At 40.8% G+C, this 17,020-nt stretch overlaps 1 protein-coding gene across 4 annotated transcripts in view; it reads right to left on the reverse strand.

Moving 5' to 3' along the window:
* SLC25A21 (solute carrier family 25 member 21) overlaps window positions 1–17,020 on the reverse strand; it is a 365,160-nt gene that overhangs the window by 153,376 nt on the left and 194,764 nt on the right. For all 4 annotated transcript variants that reach the window (XM_077323153.1, XM_077323150.1, XM_077323151.1 and 1 more), the window contains one exon: window positions 8,992–9,040. In XM_077323153.1, coding sequence (XP_077179268.1) covers window positions 8,992–9,040 — 49 coding nt within the window. The remainder of the gene's footprint in view (window positions 1–8,991; window positions 9,041–17,020) is intronic.

Below are 17,020 nucleotides of genomic sequence, written 5' to 3' on the forward strand. Positions count from 1 at the left end.
AGTAAGTACAGCCTGAGAACAAAGTTAATCAGCTGCAGCTTTTTCCACTGTGTCTCAGCTTCGAGCAACTTCCCTTTCTGGATTAAGAGAGATATTGTACAAGGACAAACAAACATGCTGGGTTGGCATATGTTTGTTTAAAGATGTAATTGCAAATGTGGATTAGAGGAGGAAACCCTCCAGCTCTTGACAAATTACCAGTGGTACCCCTGTTGCTTCAGGGACATATTTATATAGAAGGCTTAACCAACTTTTGCAAGTAGCAGAACTGCTAGGCTGGAAACAGTATCCTGGTAGCCTGTTAAGAGAGTCAGGCTTCTTATGCATGTACAGCTTACTTTCGACTTTCACTAAAATAGGGCTTTATTTTGAATCCTGTGCCGGCACTCCCCACTCCCACTTCAATTTTCTCTTGGGAATTGTGGAGTATATCTTCTGCGTATCAACAAGAAAAAACAAATACTGTTGCAGCACTGAATTGGGGGGGTGGGGGCTGGTTGGTCTCTCCATGTTGGTCAGTATCACACTGGCTGTGTATTTTGAAACAGACATTTCTTCATGCTGCACTTACTCTCTAGTAGCAATATTAGCAGACTGTTAGTGGTTCTGCCCTTTTCATCAGAGTACAAATGCCACAACTGTTTCCTTTCCCCATTTTGTCCATTTCTGGTAGCTTTTTTAAAGGAGTGGGATGGGTCTCATGATGTAACTTTTTTTTTGCTGAACTTGGATTGCTGGGGGGAAATTTAGTGTCAGGAAAAGTTATAATAAATAAATATAATAAATTAATAAACTTGTCTGTGCTGTTTTAAATGATTCGTGACCTCAGGAGGAGACACCATATTCAGCTGGGGAAAGTGTCTCTTTCTACAAGCAGGGAGGCTTGAAAGTTCACTGCCCTCTTCCAGCCCTTGGGGCAGAGTGAGTGAGAGAGTCAATACAGGGGTCAATTTGAACAGGGCTGGGCTAGGCTGGGCAGAATGCCCCCCTCTTCTCAGCCTATCCTGAGTGATGTTTGGGGAGGTGGAGAATGTGCTCCCTTCCCTGCTGGGGGATTGAGGTGCTCAGCAAGTCCAGAAGCTCCTCCCTGGGGTTTCCTAGCCTCTCCAGGCCAGGCTAGATTCTAGAGATTTTTGGTATAGGGATCACCTGGGCATAACATTGGGGTCACCGTGGGTGGGCAGGTAGTTGTGAGTTCCTGCATTGTGCAGGGGTTGGACTAGATGACCCTGGAGATCCCTTCCAACTCTATGACTCTATGATTCCAAGCCATGGTGTCTGGCTGTGAGCCAGGGAAAAGGGTATAGAAGTTCCTTGAGAACAGTCACCACTGTGTTGCGCTACAAATACTTTTGTTAGGAGAACTGGAGGGTAGTAGGAAAAGGGGAAGACCTAACATGAAATGTATAGACACAGAAAAGGAAACCATGACCTTCAGCTTGCAAGACTTGGTCAAGGCTGTTAATGATAGGGTTGTTACAAGTGGGAAATGACTTGAAGGCACATAGCCCAAAACATATTCTGGACATTAATAATTTGGTTCATTTGCTTGTCCTACAATGGTGTTCTTAAACTTTTTATAGTGAACCTACTTGTATTTTTGGGAGTTATTTCTAAACTTTTCAGAACCCACATGTAAATAATTCCATTCTGTTTCCTCTCTGATATGAAATGCAGCAGTCTCCAGTTAACACTGAATTAGTTAATACATGAAAATATTATATATGAAAATATTTAGGGTTTATAAATACAGTGAACTACAGAGAAAAAGATTGTATTTCAGGACCATTTTGACTATTATACTACTTTCTCAGCAAACTGCTCCTCTTCCTTATTCCTAGCCTTGCACCCTACCTGGGAATGTGGCATGACTCAATTCCAGATCCCGGTCCGCCTCTTGAGAACCAATGACTTAAGAGAATACCGATCAAAATGAATACTCAGATCGGCTCTTCTTTATGGCATCTCTCCCTCCATTACAAATATAGATTCTATGAGAAGAGTTTTTCTTTTCATTTCAAAGGATCACAGATCAAATATCTTTGGCACTATCTCTATATAATCAGAAGGAATATCTTGGACTAATTCATCAAGTGAATTTGCACAGCAATTGCATTCTTCAGTTGGGGATACGAATTAAATTGGAATGAATTCTTTAGATGGAAATATTAATCCATAGTTTCAGGATGAAGTGTAACAGATTCTAAACTGAAGTAAAACAAATGATAGAACCTTGGAACTCTTCCACAGTCCAATTACTCTTAGCCTTACAAATTCCTATTATATAAATCTGGAAACAAACATGTGTCAGAAAACACCGATAGCAATTCGGCACCGAATTATAAGTGTTAAAAACAGAAGGCCAATTAAAGACATTCCTAATGGATCACAATGACACAAAATGAAGACCCAACAACAATGAAAATCCTTGAGACTTGGCTTAGGGTGTATAAATTGTCCTTGCTACATAAACTGATCCAACTAGAACAGCAAAATAGGATATTATTGAGAATGCAGGTAACGCTAGAAACAAAGAAAACACCAGATACTTATGCCTACCTTAAATTTGAACAAAGGGGATTTTTTAAAAGTAGATTTCACCACTGCTTACTAAAACAGAAAAACACAAAGAATCAAAGTGAAATTAATGATATAAAAGGAAAGAGCATTTACAAAACAGCAGATGGAAAGAAATCAGAAACACATGTAGGAAATTGAGCTACCCTAATAAGACCAAAACATCAGAAATTAGACTCAAGAACAAGCTGGAAAAGAATAGCCAGTAGAAATGAGAGATTAATCTTTTACTAGAAAAAGACCTTTGCCATGAAATACACTCAGTCATGCCTATGTTTCTTAGAGTCCAAAAGATTTTTGACCTAGAGTGTTGTTTTAGCTAACAGGCAGTAGCAAGCTGTGAAATCTGGATAATGCAAGACATCAAAACTTTCCCAAAATACAAAATACTTACCTACCCTTCATGTGATATTTATGGCTGAGTCATACTGAAATGGGTGCCCTACATGCTTTACAGAAAACCTGTGTACTCTCTATTTGTGTATCTTGACACAATTGTGTGACTGAAATATTTTTTATCTTGGTTTGCTCTTTAAGTATGAGACAGCAGACGCACAAGAAAGGTTGTCATGCTGTAACCAATTTTTTGCCACTTGGCTGTCGTCAGTTTTTAATATTTTTATCTTTTATGTGGGGTTTTATGTTCTTCTGGCTGTAACCCACTGTGAGACGGTTCTCTGATAGCAAAGGGAAAGGAATAAATAAGAGCCCCCAAGAATCAGTGGGCCATTTCCCACGGCTTAAAAATAGCACAATGGTTGCTAATTGAAAACGCTACTAATTTGGCATTACCCACGACGTCGTAGACAATCTGCAACACTCCTGAAACCGATCAGCAATAAGCGCTTCGTTTTAGCGCTTTCAGGGAAATCCAGAAAAGTGGATTCACCCTCCGGATAGCGATACACTCCTGCAACCAATCTGCAACACTAGCGCTAAAGACCTGTGCGTTACCATTGTTGCTGGTTCTTCAAAGCCCCTCCCCCTGGCTCTCTCCTCCAAACTTCCGGCGAAGCGATCGCCATTTTTTTTTCTCGGAGCGAGCGGGGATAAACGCACCGGCGAGCCTCTTTCTGTTTAGAGGCTTCCCTGGCTTCATTCCTTCACCTTTAGTCACTAAGCACAAACCACTTAAAAGCCCGTTTGCTGGAATAAAGTCCCTTTATTTTTTACACATAAATTCAGCCGAAAATCGAGCCCGTGAGAAGGGGGGGGGGGAATTTTTTTTTATCACTCGAGCCAGCGTGCAAACGATCATACAATCAAACGACAGCTCACATTAGGCAGCTGGATGGGTCTCTCCATAGCAAAGAATCTACACAGATTCGTTGCTATGGGTCTGTTTTTTTTTTAAAAAACCTTTCTTAAAGGGAAAGGGGCTGTTTGGGAGCATGCTAACGGCTGCCCATTGGCTGCTTGACGGCCAGGGGCGGGACGAGCTTGGCAATAGCGCTTCCTTTCTAGCGATTTCTGCCGAGACCGGAAGCCTGTGGGAAACGCTAAAAAACGCAACTGATTCCACTACAAAGCCAGGTGTGCAAAACGACGAATTCCACTATTTTAAATGGCGATTTTTCCTTCCGCAAACAATTTGCAACAAAGATCCCCGTGCGAAAAGGCCCAGTGCCTTTGCAGCAGTGGGGGAGGGGAAGGACCTGGAAGGGAGTCTTGGACTCCCAGGCCTGGCATCCGCTGAAGTCACACAGGAAGGGGAGGGCAAGGGGAAGGGCCAGGTTAGGCACCCTTTGTAAGGAACTGACTAGTGGGGACTGGCTTCTTTTTCTCCCTCAGCACCTGGAGCAGCTACATACATACATAAAATGTATGCAAATATTTACAGGTTTATTTTGCTTTATTTTTTCTGGTTCATTCCTCCCCCCTGTCACTTTGTTAGTGTGTCCACATTTCTGAGTGTTGTTTGGAGATGTATTATTTCCCTGATACCACTGAAATACGCATTGTACACACTCCACTGGAAGAGAACCAGAATCTGTACAAGAAGAGGGGAGGCACTAACCAGCCAAAGTTATACTTGTGTTTAGTTCTTCCACTGAAACCAATGGGACTTTTAACTGTTCAAAATCAGCATTATTTAGGGATGATGATGCCCAAAATAAGAATTTCACTGTGAATAAGAAACGTATCAGGGATCTCCTAGAGTTCTTTTACTGAAGATGGCATTTCATGTTGAATTGAGAGTTCAATAACTAAATGAACTGACTAATGCATTCTTGCGAGTTTAGTCTAGGGAATTAAACTGAGGACATATAAAAACACAATCATATTTGTGGGCTACATCTCTCTGATCAGTGATCTTAGGTGGCCCTGCATTCAAGGAAATAGATAGTTGTTACAAATGAACGTTTAGCAGGAAGCAGTTATGCTATGTTATATTTAGGCCATATGTGCACATTACCTCTTTTTCAGGACTTCCTGGGGATAAATCATAGCACTGAAAGAATAGCGGGAAATGATTGAATGCAGCAAACATACTGCAAAGATATTTGCAAAAATATTGTCAAAGAACCGCAAAAACTTCAATAAGATGTAAAGAAATCTCAGCTTGGATTTCCTCTTCTCCAATGTTTTCATTAATCCCCCCACAAATACACGTAGCATGATAAGTTTCTGAAAACATGCCTTGTCAGAGCTAGACTGCATGAACACATCCCATCATCTAATCCTTTCTCAAGGGCACAAGATAAAATCCCAGTGAAGATTAATTTGAGGAACACATCACACACTGAATGCTACCCAACCAAAGTTAAATACATGCCTAGTTTTCTTAGGACAGAAATTCATGGGACTAAAAATACTTAACTGTCTCAGGTTTTTGTCTCAGACTATTTCTGACTTGCGTTAGAAATGTAATATGTGAAGTGACCTCTATGCCTTTAAAAACTTTATACCTGTAAACTTTATACACACACACTTTATACACACACACACACACCTACCTTTCATGTGATTTCTACCAGAGAATATATACCTGTGAGAAAACCTGGATAGAATTTTTTTTCTACTTTCAATTATAAAAAGTGGCAGAAGTGTGGGTGGGAACAAATGGCGCAGGTAAAAATGAGGGGAGGCTGTCTGCAGGCACAGACTGGGTGGGCATGCTGAGGCCATTGGGAGGCTGGACTGTGACACATGGCTGCTCCAGCCTCCTTTCTGCTGGGTGACGCACCAAAGTAGCATCCCACTCACCCTCCCTTTAAGTGTTTGGCCGGTTGTTTGGCCCAGCTGTCAATGTTCAGTTGCTATGAAAAATGTATTATTATTTTTATTATTATTATTGTTGTTGTTGCATTTATTACATGCCCCTTCCCCATAGGCTCAAGGCGAGTTACAATATAGCCCTAATAAAAACCTCTATAAAAACCCCATGCATAATACAACAACACAAAACAAATTTGTGGCAGAAAAACATTAAAAACAATAAATAACTAGCCCAGCTCCGAAACACACTGGAGGGGAGGGAGAAAGAGGGCACTGTTGACATTCGCTGCTGTTGCTCCGATCCTGTGGGGGGAGCCCTGATTTTCCATTTCGCCCAGCCTCAACCGACAACCTGATGGAAGAGCTCCATTTTGCAGGCCCTGTGGAAAGATGGAAGATCCCTCAGGGCCCGCACCTTATCACAGTTTGCAGGGAGGCAGGGGAAGGAGCCTGGCAAACTCCTCCAAATAGGGGGCTTTAATAAGAAGCTAAGGGCCTGCGAGCAAGTACCAACTCCATTGGGAAGGCAGAGGTTCACAGGAACATGTGGCCAGGGATAGTTCCGCAGGAGGTTTGCGCCGACTGCAGCATCCTGGGTGGACACTCCCTGGCTAGGAGTGCCAGCAGCAATGAGCTCTTCATTCCTGTTTGGAACCGGGGCAGGCTCAATTGCAATAGCTAGTTCAGTGAATTGTTGTAGTCAGCTGACTATGGTTTTGGCTCCTATCCCTCCACCATGCCAACACTCCTTGGTAATTAATTTGACCAATTAATTTGGTTAATTAATTTGAATTTTGAATTTGCCAACAAACAAAATGGTTTTCCGCATGCCCTTCTGCAAATCAATGTCATTTTAATGACACAGGGGCTCCCTTCGTGTCCATTAAACTCTCACTAACATTCTCTTTTACTATAAAAATGTCTTCCTTCTCATTTTATTATCCTATGTCTGTGAGTATATTGTCCTTATGCAGTAAATCACATTGATCAACAAATTGTTTTCTTGGAGGAGGAGGGAGCGACAGGGGCTTTTGTGCAATCTCCATAAACCGATTTGCCAATTCCAGGGCAAATTTGCAGCCCATGGCAGTACTGAAGACTTGCTAAAAGAAGAGGTGTTGAAATTGTGGGGGGGAGGGAATCCTTTTTAGACAAAATTCTGCAGTACAGCACAGGAAAGAAGTGGGTGGATTAAAATTATCCCTCCATTCCAAAAACAGATAAGGCCTCATACTGTGGAATATTGGTGCATAGTGATACTGCATTCATAGTTACAAACAACATTTCATATTATGTAGGTTTACTTTCTGAATGTAATTTTAAAAATCCATGGTGTCCAATAAATAATATTTATTAGTGGGGACAAATGGTTTTATACAAAGGTCCAGGTACATGGGCTCCAAAATGGCTCCACACACAAACACAATAGGTCTGCAATGGACAATAGGTCTGCTTGTTGGACAGTGGTTCCATCAAAGGTCCTCACCAAGTATCCAATTGATTTTCTATTTTTTTAAGATCATTTCTGGAGCAGATGCATGTATGTATTTCCATCCATCACCACTCTATTTTGGATAGCATTGCATCTTATAGGTCATAGGTAATATTTTAATTAACCCAAGTTGTTTATAATCTGAGTACGAGAGGAGTGATTGTGGTAGAGTGACGATTGGGCATTCATGAGCTTAGAATAATAGAATCACAGAGTCATGGAGTTGGAAGAGGCCATACAGGCCACATAATCCAACCCTCTGCTCAATACAGGACCAGCCTAAAGCAGGGGTAGTCAAACTGCGGCCCTCCAGATGTCCATGGACTACAATTCCCATGAGCCCCTGCCAGCATTTGCCGGCAGGGGCTTGTAGTCCATGGACATCTGGAGGGCTACAGTCTGACTACCCCTGGCCTAAAGCATCCATGATAAGTATCTATCCAGCCGCTGCTTAAAGACCATCAATGAAGGGGAGCCTGCCACTTCCTTAGGCAGATGATTCCATTGCTGAACTACTCTGACGGAAATATTTTCCTGATATCTAGCCGGTACCATTCTAGACATAGTTTAAAGCCATTACTACAGATCTGTCCTCTGCTACAAACAGGGACCACTTCCTGCCCTGATCCTCCAAGTGACAACTTTTCAAATACTTAAAGAGAGCAATCATGTTCTCTCCCAACCTCCTTTTCTCCAGGCTGAACAGAATGCCATGCTTTCCAGGCTGATGTGACAGAGCTCTTTGTACTCTCCTCAGCTGCGATGGAGTGGATCGAAAACTTAGATATTAGTATTTAGAGGATTGTCCAATCTGTGTGCATAACTGTTGGACCTGCCTGGCTACATATTTTATATTATTATATATGCTACCTGTGTATAACTCTGCCATATGATAAATAATAGATACCTGTGCTTCTCTGAGCTCCATGGAGGAATGACAGTGTGTAAAATTCCTAAAAGCTATGCAAAATGCCGGGGATGGAGGGACACTGTAGCATTCCATAGTTGTACCTATCTCTTAGCTGTAATGGTGTCTGCGTGATAATCTGTTCTTTAGGAATATGATCTAAAATATCTCACTTGTCAACAAAATAACCTATAGCATTATTATTATGACTAATAATTCAATGGAATTCTTAGGTTACTGTTTTTACAAACCGAACAAGCAGGTGGTACTTGTCCTCCCACAAATGTATGTTCAAAAGTCAGTGAACATGTCCAAAGGGTAGCTAGCATGAAACCACCCTGAACCTGCTTGTGCAAATACAGTTTCAAAGAACCCTTATTTCCACTCACTTTTAAAAACAAAACTGGCTGTTTGAATCACATTCTCCATCAATTTCTAAGGCAATATGACATTTCCAGTTGCAAGTGAAAACATTACTTCAGATGATAAATATGGCAGAGAGAGAAAAAATTATCCTGTGCTTTCCCCCATTTTAATGGAAGAAGATCTTAGATTGTCACATGAAGAATACATTTTTATAAAAAAGTATTTAGCACCTCCAGTTGACCTCCAAGCAGAAATGCATCATGCCATTCAAATTCTGTCTGTCAAATGCGATGAAAAACAGTAAGTAAATATAAATGCCATTAAAGGGAGAAGTTATCTTACCAGGACAAGTTCTAGCGTTTTAAGTTCTGACAGCTTCCAATTTGGATATCTTCCAGTGTCAATAAAACTTGTTGAAGCAGAACCTTACCTGGTTTTCACCACATCGAGGGGATGCATCAAGCAAATTTCTACAAGACCTGTAAGATGATAGAGAAGAGAGGCCTGGTAAATACATTTGATCACTATGATAAATGAGGTATAAAATGTTCCAGCAGAAAGCATGTTCAGCGAAGGGAACAACGTAAGCCAAAGGCGAGCATATTCTCCTTATATTCTCCAGGTCCTATTTCTGAAACAAAACGTTATAGTATAGAGGTCTCCATTTCTATTTTCATTTCAGCCACTATTTCTCAGCCTCAGGTCCTCACTAAGAACGTTTAGGAATAGGGCCATGGCTCAACAGCAGAACATCGGTTTTGCTTGCAGAAGGTCCCTGTTTCAATCTTCAGCATGCCCAGATAAAAGGACATGAAGGACTTCTGCCTGAGATACTGAAGGCCACTGCCATACAGAGTTGATAGTACTGACCTTGAAAGACAAATGGTCTCAGTCTGTATAAGGAAACTTCATGTGTTCAGTGTTAGTGTCCCTGTCACCTTCCTCCCCTTATTGAGATCACCGTCTCTTCACTCACTGTCACCTCCTCCCCTGAGTTGCTTGCTGTTGCAACTCCCCATATCTTCCTCCTCCTCCTCTTTGTCCCAGGGGCTACTGTCTCAAGGCCTCACATCAAATCTCTAGGTGCATGATTCAGCATGCCTTTTGGGTTGCCACACTAATGCACAATGGTAACCTAGTTGTAGCCAAGGCTTTAAAAAATCTGCATACAGATAATGAAACTACAATTTTGTTAGAGGTATATCCTCTAGCCAATATTTCTTGTTCACAATTTTAGAACCTTAAGCGATCTATTGGCTGATACACTTTATGACTAGCATTGTCTGTATGGGAATTTTACTGTCTGTATACAGCATGGTGTAGTGATTAAGAGCACTGCAATCTAATCTGGAGAACTGGGTTCTTCAAGCACTTTCTGGATGCTTTAGGCTGATTCTGCATTGAGCAGGGGATTGGACTAGATGGCCTGTAAGGACCCTTCCAACTCTATGATTCTATGACTCCTGTACATGCAGCCATCTGGGTGACCTTAGAATAGTCAAAGTTCTCTTAAAGTGGTTCTCACAAGGCAGTTCTCTGGGAACTCTCTGAGCACCACCTACCTCACAGAGTGTCTGTTGTAGGGAGAGGAAGGAAACATTATTACAAACCACTTTGATACTTCTTTAGGTAGTCAAAAGCAGGGTATAAAACACCCATCTCTTTTCTTCTTCTTCTTTATATAGTTGTTGATGTTGCTGGTGATGATAACAACAACCCCAGTGCAGAGTATTTGATTATTGCTCAAGAGCTGTAGCCAGCCATATACTACCAGATAAATTCAGGTAAAGATGTTTAATTATGTTAACTGCATAAGTAAAGGTGTATTCTTCATTGACCTTTGTAATCAACCATTCAGTTGTACCATAGGATCTCCATGAGTTGGACTCGACTGAATGGCTAACATCATCAAAGTTATATGCATGTAGTAGCTTCACATGTTACTACTATAGTGTATTCAGAATATACAAAAGACTTTTCTCTCACCATACCAACTATAATGTACTATTACCACAGGAGGTAAGGTATGGAGACTTGCAGGAGACACAGGTGAGTTGTAGCATCCTGTCTGTGTGCTATGCATAGTTGGGAAGTGCTGAGATAGATGTACCATGTGTTCTGAAGGCCTGCAATCCAACCAAAGCTATCATGACTATGTGGTTATAAAGTACCATTAAGTCACAAATTACTTTTACTGACCCCAAGGGATTTTCAAGTCAAGAGACTAACAGAGGTGCTTTGCCATTGCATTCTATTGCACAGCAATCCTAGACTTCCCTGTTGGTCTCCCATCCAAATACTAACCACAGCTGACCTTACTCAGGTTCCAAAATCAGATAAGATTAGGCCAGCCTTCTAAACTGACAACTCAATGAGCTTAGAAAGGTGTAATTCTGGACTGTACCATAAGCCCCCCTAAAATAAGCAGATCCAAAGGAAATTAGAATGCTTACACGGCAATGGAATGGTGACCTCTAATATCTGGACACCATTGGTCACGTGTCTCCAACCATCTTCAGTGTGAAGGCAAAGAGAGGGCTTTGTCTAGTCAGCCCATAGGAAAATCCAGTTGGACATATGGTGCTTGGCCTCTTCATGTTCACTGTGTGATCCCTGTATGATTCTATCATGCAGTGAAGAAGAAACCTAAAGTAACGATGACCCGGTGGCATATTGTGGCTACCAACAAGTATGGAAAATATGAATGACAATTAAGGTAGGAGCTTTTGTGTGGTTTTTTTTTTTGGGGGGGGGGGGGGGTTGCACCTCTCAGAATTGCTTTCTTTACATCAAAAACCTTCCCTATGAAAATCTGACACAGCACTAGTTTTGAGTCATAGCCCTTCAAGACCATTTTTAATGCAGGCATTTTTCCAGCAAATGAATCAGATGAATTCCACTTCCATTGGCAAGAAATATGTTTTGGGAACTTTGAGATTCTATTAGCTTTCAATGTTTCTTAAAGGATAAAAATCTTGCCTTTGTTCTCATCATTTAATTATACAGTAGGTTTGCCTAGTTAGTTGATTTCCCAAGGCAGCACTCTCTGCATAATAACCAAGAATTTATACACAGATCTGTACAGGACCCTGTCAAAAAAAAAAAAGAAAAAGAAAGAAAGTAAAAAGAAAAAGAAACAAGTTATGCAGGAAATGGTGGAACAGATAAAACACGCAGTGCATTCCCCCCACCCATAGTAATAGTCATGCTAATGGCTGTAGCATGCTACTTCAATGACGGCCCCCAAAGTAAGAGGGTCTACTGCACTGCTGGCTATCTGAGATGCAGAGCACAACACGAAAAAGTGCAATGCCTTGTTCACTTAAGGCATGTCAGCTTTGCAAACACATTTTACAAAGTTTGAATCAATCTAAGCATAATTAATGGACCGAATAGGCTACCATGTCACAGGTCTTGCCAGGGAACATAAGCTTTGAATGTTTAGCCTTAAAATTGTATCCTAGTCTACTTGCTGAAAATAAATTTACAACTCAGTGGCCACACGCCATTCGTGTGTCGCACTGTTTAACTCCCCTTAATCGAAGGGAATTAGGGATTTGTACATAACCAAGATGGTTTTAGCACCATCCAACTTGCTTTCCACAGACCAGTAGATTAAGAAGGGATTAAAAAGGTATATGTGACAGCAGATTCATTGTTCCTAATTGTTAAACCCTGAAATATTCAGCAACCACTTTTTGTCTTGTGACACAGTTCCTTAATGCATTTTTCCAGACAACTAACAGACTAGATGGGGCTTAATATTCATCCCATTTAGGCCATGACAGAATCAGCTCACCTTCTATTCTCTCCTCTTACTATAAATATGAAGTCAGCAGCATCTTCAAATAGTTAAATTACAAAGTGGCTGCTTAGAGTAATTTTTAATACAGAACAGCAGGGAAATAAAACATAACTAAACATCCAGGAATTCACATGGGTGGTCTTGACCCACCATGGATCAGGAAGTCCAATGTGGGAAAACTGGAAAAAGGGAAATTGTGGTTGACCAACTAAAAGAATATGAATGATGCCTGTAGTAAAACTATCCAGATCTTTATGGGAAGCAGAAGTTGTTCAGATAGGGAGGATCTAAACCTGACATGAGCCTTGCTTCATCTTCAATGAGACTACTTAGAATCACTGCCTGAAAACCAGACACAGCTGAGTGCCATTATCAAAGTTACAGTGATTAAAGAATTCCAAGTACAAACCATTCCATAGACCAGGATTTGTCAGCCAGGTTTTCATGAAACCCTGGGGTGTCTTGACAGTTCAGGAAGGGTTTCCCAAATGCACAGGAGTTAATTAATTTTTTAATATATTTTTTAAAAAATTGTTAGACATTAATTGGGTGAGATGACCATGTATGATCATGTGGACCCGATCCCCACTCCCAAAATGGCCAAGGATGGGCCTGGAGGGGGTGGTAAGGGGAAGAGCCCTAAGTGGGCATGTACATAGATATGCTTCCCAACCGTATTCTGCACGACAGTGAAAAAAGTTGAGAAAGGATGCCATTGACACTAGCAGGAAAACCTCAGTAGTGTACATGAAACTTGGCTGTTTTACTGTGTATTTTGTTTTAACGTTTTAATAGAATTTCATTTTCTGTTAGTTGCTTTGTGGACTTCCATTTGGCACTAACATCCACCGGCAAAGGAAGTAAAATATTACATTAAAGGAGGAAGAAAGTGACAACATGTGCATTCTTGGCTTCTACATGCTTCCTAATAGTTTTAGCTGGGATGGATATATTTAATGCAACATATAATATCAGATATTAGGAATTCTATAGGCTGTTTCATCACTTTAAAAAGAGTGGCTGGGAAGTATGATGTATGCATTCTCTGGCAACAAGCCCCCTTAGTGCAGAAAGCATCATTCACCTTTCTCAACATGCTTTGCTCATTTTCCTGGAATAAGATAGTCACAGAGGAAACAAAACACAATGGAAATTTCCTCATAGAAAGAAACACATGTCAGGCACTGTATACTATATAGTTGGAACTGTACATATTTGTTTTGGCCTTCGAACACATGCTGCCAGAATATGCAAAATGATAATAAATATTATGCTACGAACCTTGCTTTCCCTTGCAAAAAAAATGCAGCTGATTTTGAAACCACTGAATACAAATTGAACTAATCTTTTTTTAGTTTTGATTTATGAAAAATAAAGCTTTTTTTAACTGTTCCTCTCAAAATCAGCATATTTGTTGCCAAAAGAATGTCATTTGACAAGACAAATGCCTGAAGCGAAATGAAAACTTTTGCTGTTTAAAAGGAGCACAGTTTAGAGAACAAACTCGATGCAAAATGACTAAGACCGAACAAACTGCAGTTAAATACAGACAAGGCAGAGGTAATGCTCATTGAGAAGACTGATATCCGAGAGGACTGAATCCACCTGTCCTAGATGGAGTGGCACTGACTTTTTCAGATCCAGTTAAGAGGATGGGGGTGCTCATGAGGCATGCCTTGCTGTATGAAACGTATGTTAGCATAATATCCAGGAGCACCTTCTATCCATTATACAATTCACAAATTCTCATTACCTAGACTTGGCTATGCAGATCCGTGCTTCTGTAAGTTCATAATTGTACATGTTTTTGCCAGAGAGAAAATTGGAAGCTTCTTTATGTTTCTTCAACTTTTCTATCTTTTAATTTTTATAAAGCTTTTGTTGGATTATATATTATTAGATTAATATTTTTTTAAAGGAGGAGTGCAAGAACTGCCAGATGTTTTGATGTGGTTTGAATGGTAGGCATCTTTTAAAGGGAGATAGGGGAGAGATTTGGGGATTGCTTTTATTTTTTATTTTAACTGAAGGTGTTTTAAACTAGTATCATAAACCACCTTGAACCCCAAAGAAAGGTGGGATATAAATATTCAAATAAATAAAAGGTGCTGCAATTAAGCCCACATTATAGTTCCTAAAAAAACTAAACCTCTAATGGGTTGTATTCCAGCCATTGTGCCAGCTCATAAAAGCTCTTAGATTTTAGTAGATTGCTTTAAAAAAAATGCTTGGCGAAATCCAACCATTTATTGTGGAGCAGAAACAAATGTGGCCACCTATACAAACTTTGATCTCAAATATTCCCCAAAGGGGATAATATAGTAAGTGGATAATCAACATTACTATTTGATATCCAATGATATCTGACATTCATTGGCCATTGGCAGGAAAAATGTTTGATTTTTTTTTTTAGTTGACATGGAATGGTGTTTGCATTTAACAATTTGTGAATACATCTTCTAGGCAACACCAAACAACATTTGGTAAATGCTTGATACCTCTCTTGTATGTTTTATGCCAATCTTGTCTTCTGTAAATTACAGCATTTGTCAAATTAAACACATTTTAAAATATACTATGTGTGGAATTCTATACATACACTGGGAATTTTCCTGCTAGATCTCCCTGCACTTCAGAAGGTTGCTGGCATGTAATACCGGGTGAAGGAAGGCAGCCAAGGGAATATTGGCAGAACTCCTTCCCATGAGGTTGCATAACTGCTTTTGATTTGGAGCCTGGCCATAATACATTAAAAACATGTAAACACAATTAATAAAAAAGATATCAACTATATATGTATAAATTATACTTACATACATATATATTTGTGTGTGTGTGTGTATGTATAATATGCGTGTGTATGTGTGTGTATATATATATATATAGTATATACATACACACACACACAAGAGCCTCTTGTGGAGCAGAGTGGTAAGGGAGCAGATATGCAGTCTGAAAGCTCTGCCCATGAGGCTGGGAGTTCGATTCCGGCAGCCGGCTCAAGGCTGACTCAGCCTTCCATCCGTCCGAGGTCGGTAAAATGAGTGCCCAGCTTGCTGGGGGGGTAAATGGATATGACTGGGGAAGGCACTGGCAAACCACCCCATACTGAGTCTGCCATGAAAACGCTAGAGGGCGTCACCCCAAGGGTCAGACATGACCCGGTGCTTGCACAGGGGATACCTTTACCTTTTTACACACACACATACACATATATATAATTCAGATGGCTACTAAATTTACTTGTGAAATTTATACAAAAATATAATCCAAAAATATACAGTTTGAAATCTATAAAAACTAGTACATATATAGAATTCAACATTATGTTTGGCAGTTTCAAATGCTCTCCTAGATCAGTGGTCCCCAACCTTTTTATCACCGGGGACCACTCAACGCCTTTTACTGAGGCCCGGTGGGGGGGGGTTGTTTACTCCTCTACTCTCAACCACTGCCCTAGCGCTCTCTGGTCGCTATGGTAATGTTTAAACATCCCTTCAAAATAAGCTATAGACACGCCACAACAATGAACATAAGGAACATTTTATTTTCATGGAAATTTTAACTCATGACAATGACAAATCAATGGAAACCCTGAGCTTGTTTCTCTGCAACGAGATAGTCCCATCTGGGAGTAATGGGAGACAAGGACACCCGAAGTGTGTTGTAAAGGGCTGGGGGGGGGGGAGAAGGCGTCCTTCGGGGCTCATCTCCAATTAGTCAAAGGACCACATGTGGTCCACGGCCCACAGGTTGGGGATTGCTATCCTAGATAATTCTGTCTTATATAACTTGTGGCATCTCAACAATGTGGAGTTTTCCTAACAACTTCAGGAAGGCTAGTCCATAAAATAGGAGCGGCAACTGAAAAAGACCAAGATCTAGAAGTGGATAGCCATGTTAGTCTAAAGTAGTACAGAGTCCACTTTTAAGACCCACAAAGATTTATTCAAGGCATGAGCTTTCGTGTGCATGCACACTTCCTCAGACAATGGAACAGGGATCATAAGAGTAAGACAGAAGGAGAAAGAAAATTATATCTCCTTATATCTATATACTCTTATTATCCTTGATCCACTGTCAGAGGAAGTGCACGCATATGAAACCTCATGCCTTGAATAAATCTTTGTTGGTCTTAAAGGTGCCACTGGACTCAAATTTTGAAGATCTAGCAGTGACAGTCCTAACTACCTATAGCAGTGAATAACCAATAGAAACTAGACAGAGTTACCAAAGCTCTTTAAGCACCACATACAAAAGTGAAAACAGGCATGCTCATAATCCAAGCCCCCCCTCCCAACATGAATTTGACACATTACTAATATTCTGCCACGTTATTATGCATTATACTGAACGTTATACTTTTTTTGCTTTTGTAGTACTTCCTAGAACTTCTGTGACTGCTTATACATGGTGGCAGCCATGCCAGGCTGCTGCCATTCCATTGCAGTGGGGTGGGATGCCCCACCATTCCCTGCATACACATGGGGAGGGCTACCCCAGCATATGCCATTTGCCCCATGTAATGGCTGCGCACATGGGATGCAGGGCCAAAAGCACTGGGTGCGCTCCAGTGCAGCAGCGGTGGGGGGAGCAGTGGGGGGGGGGGGCAGGGGGCATGTGGCCTCACCACTCATTGGCATGCTGCCCTCCC

This window comes from Paroedura picta, chromosome 2, assembly GCF_049243985.1.
Source record: "Paroedura picta isolate Pp20150507F chromosome 2, Ppicta_v3.0, whole genome shotgun sequence".
NCBI lineage: Eukaryota > Metazoa > Chordata > Lepidosauria > Squamata > Gekkonidae > Paroedura > Paroedura picta.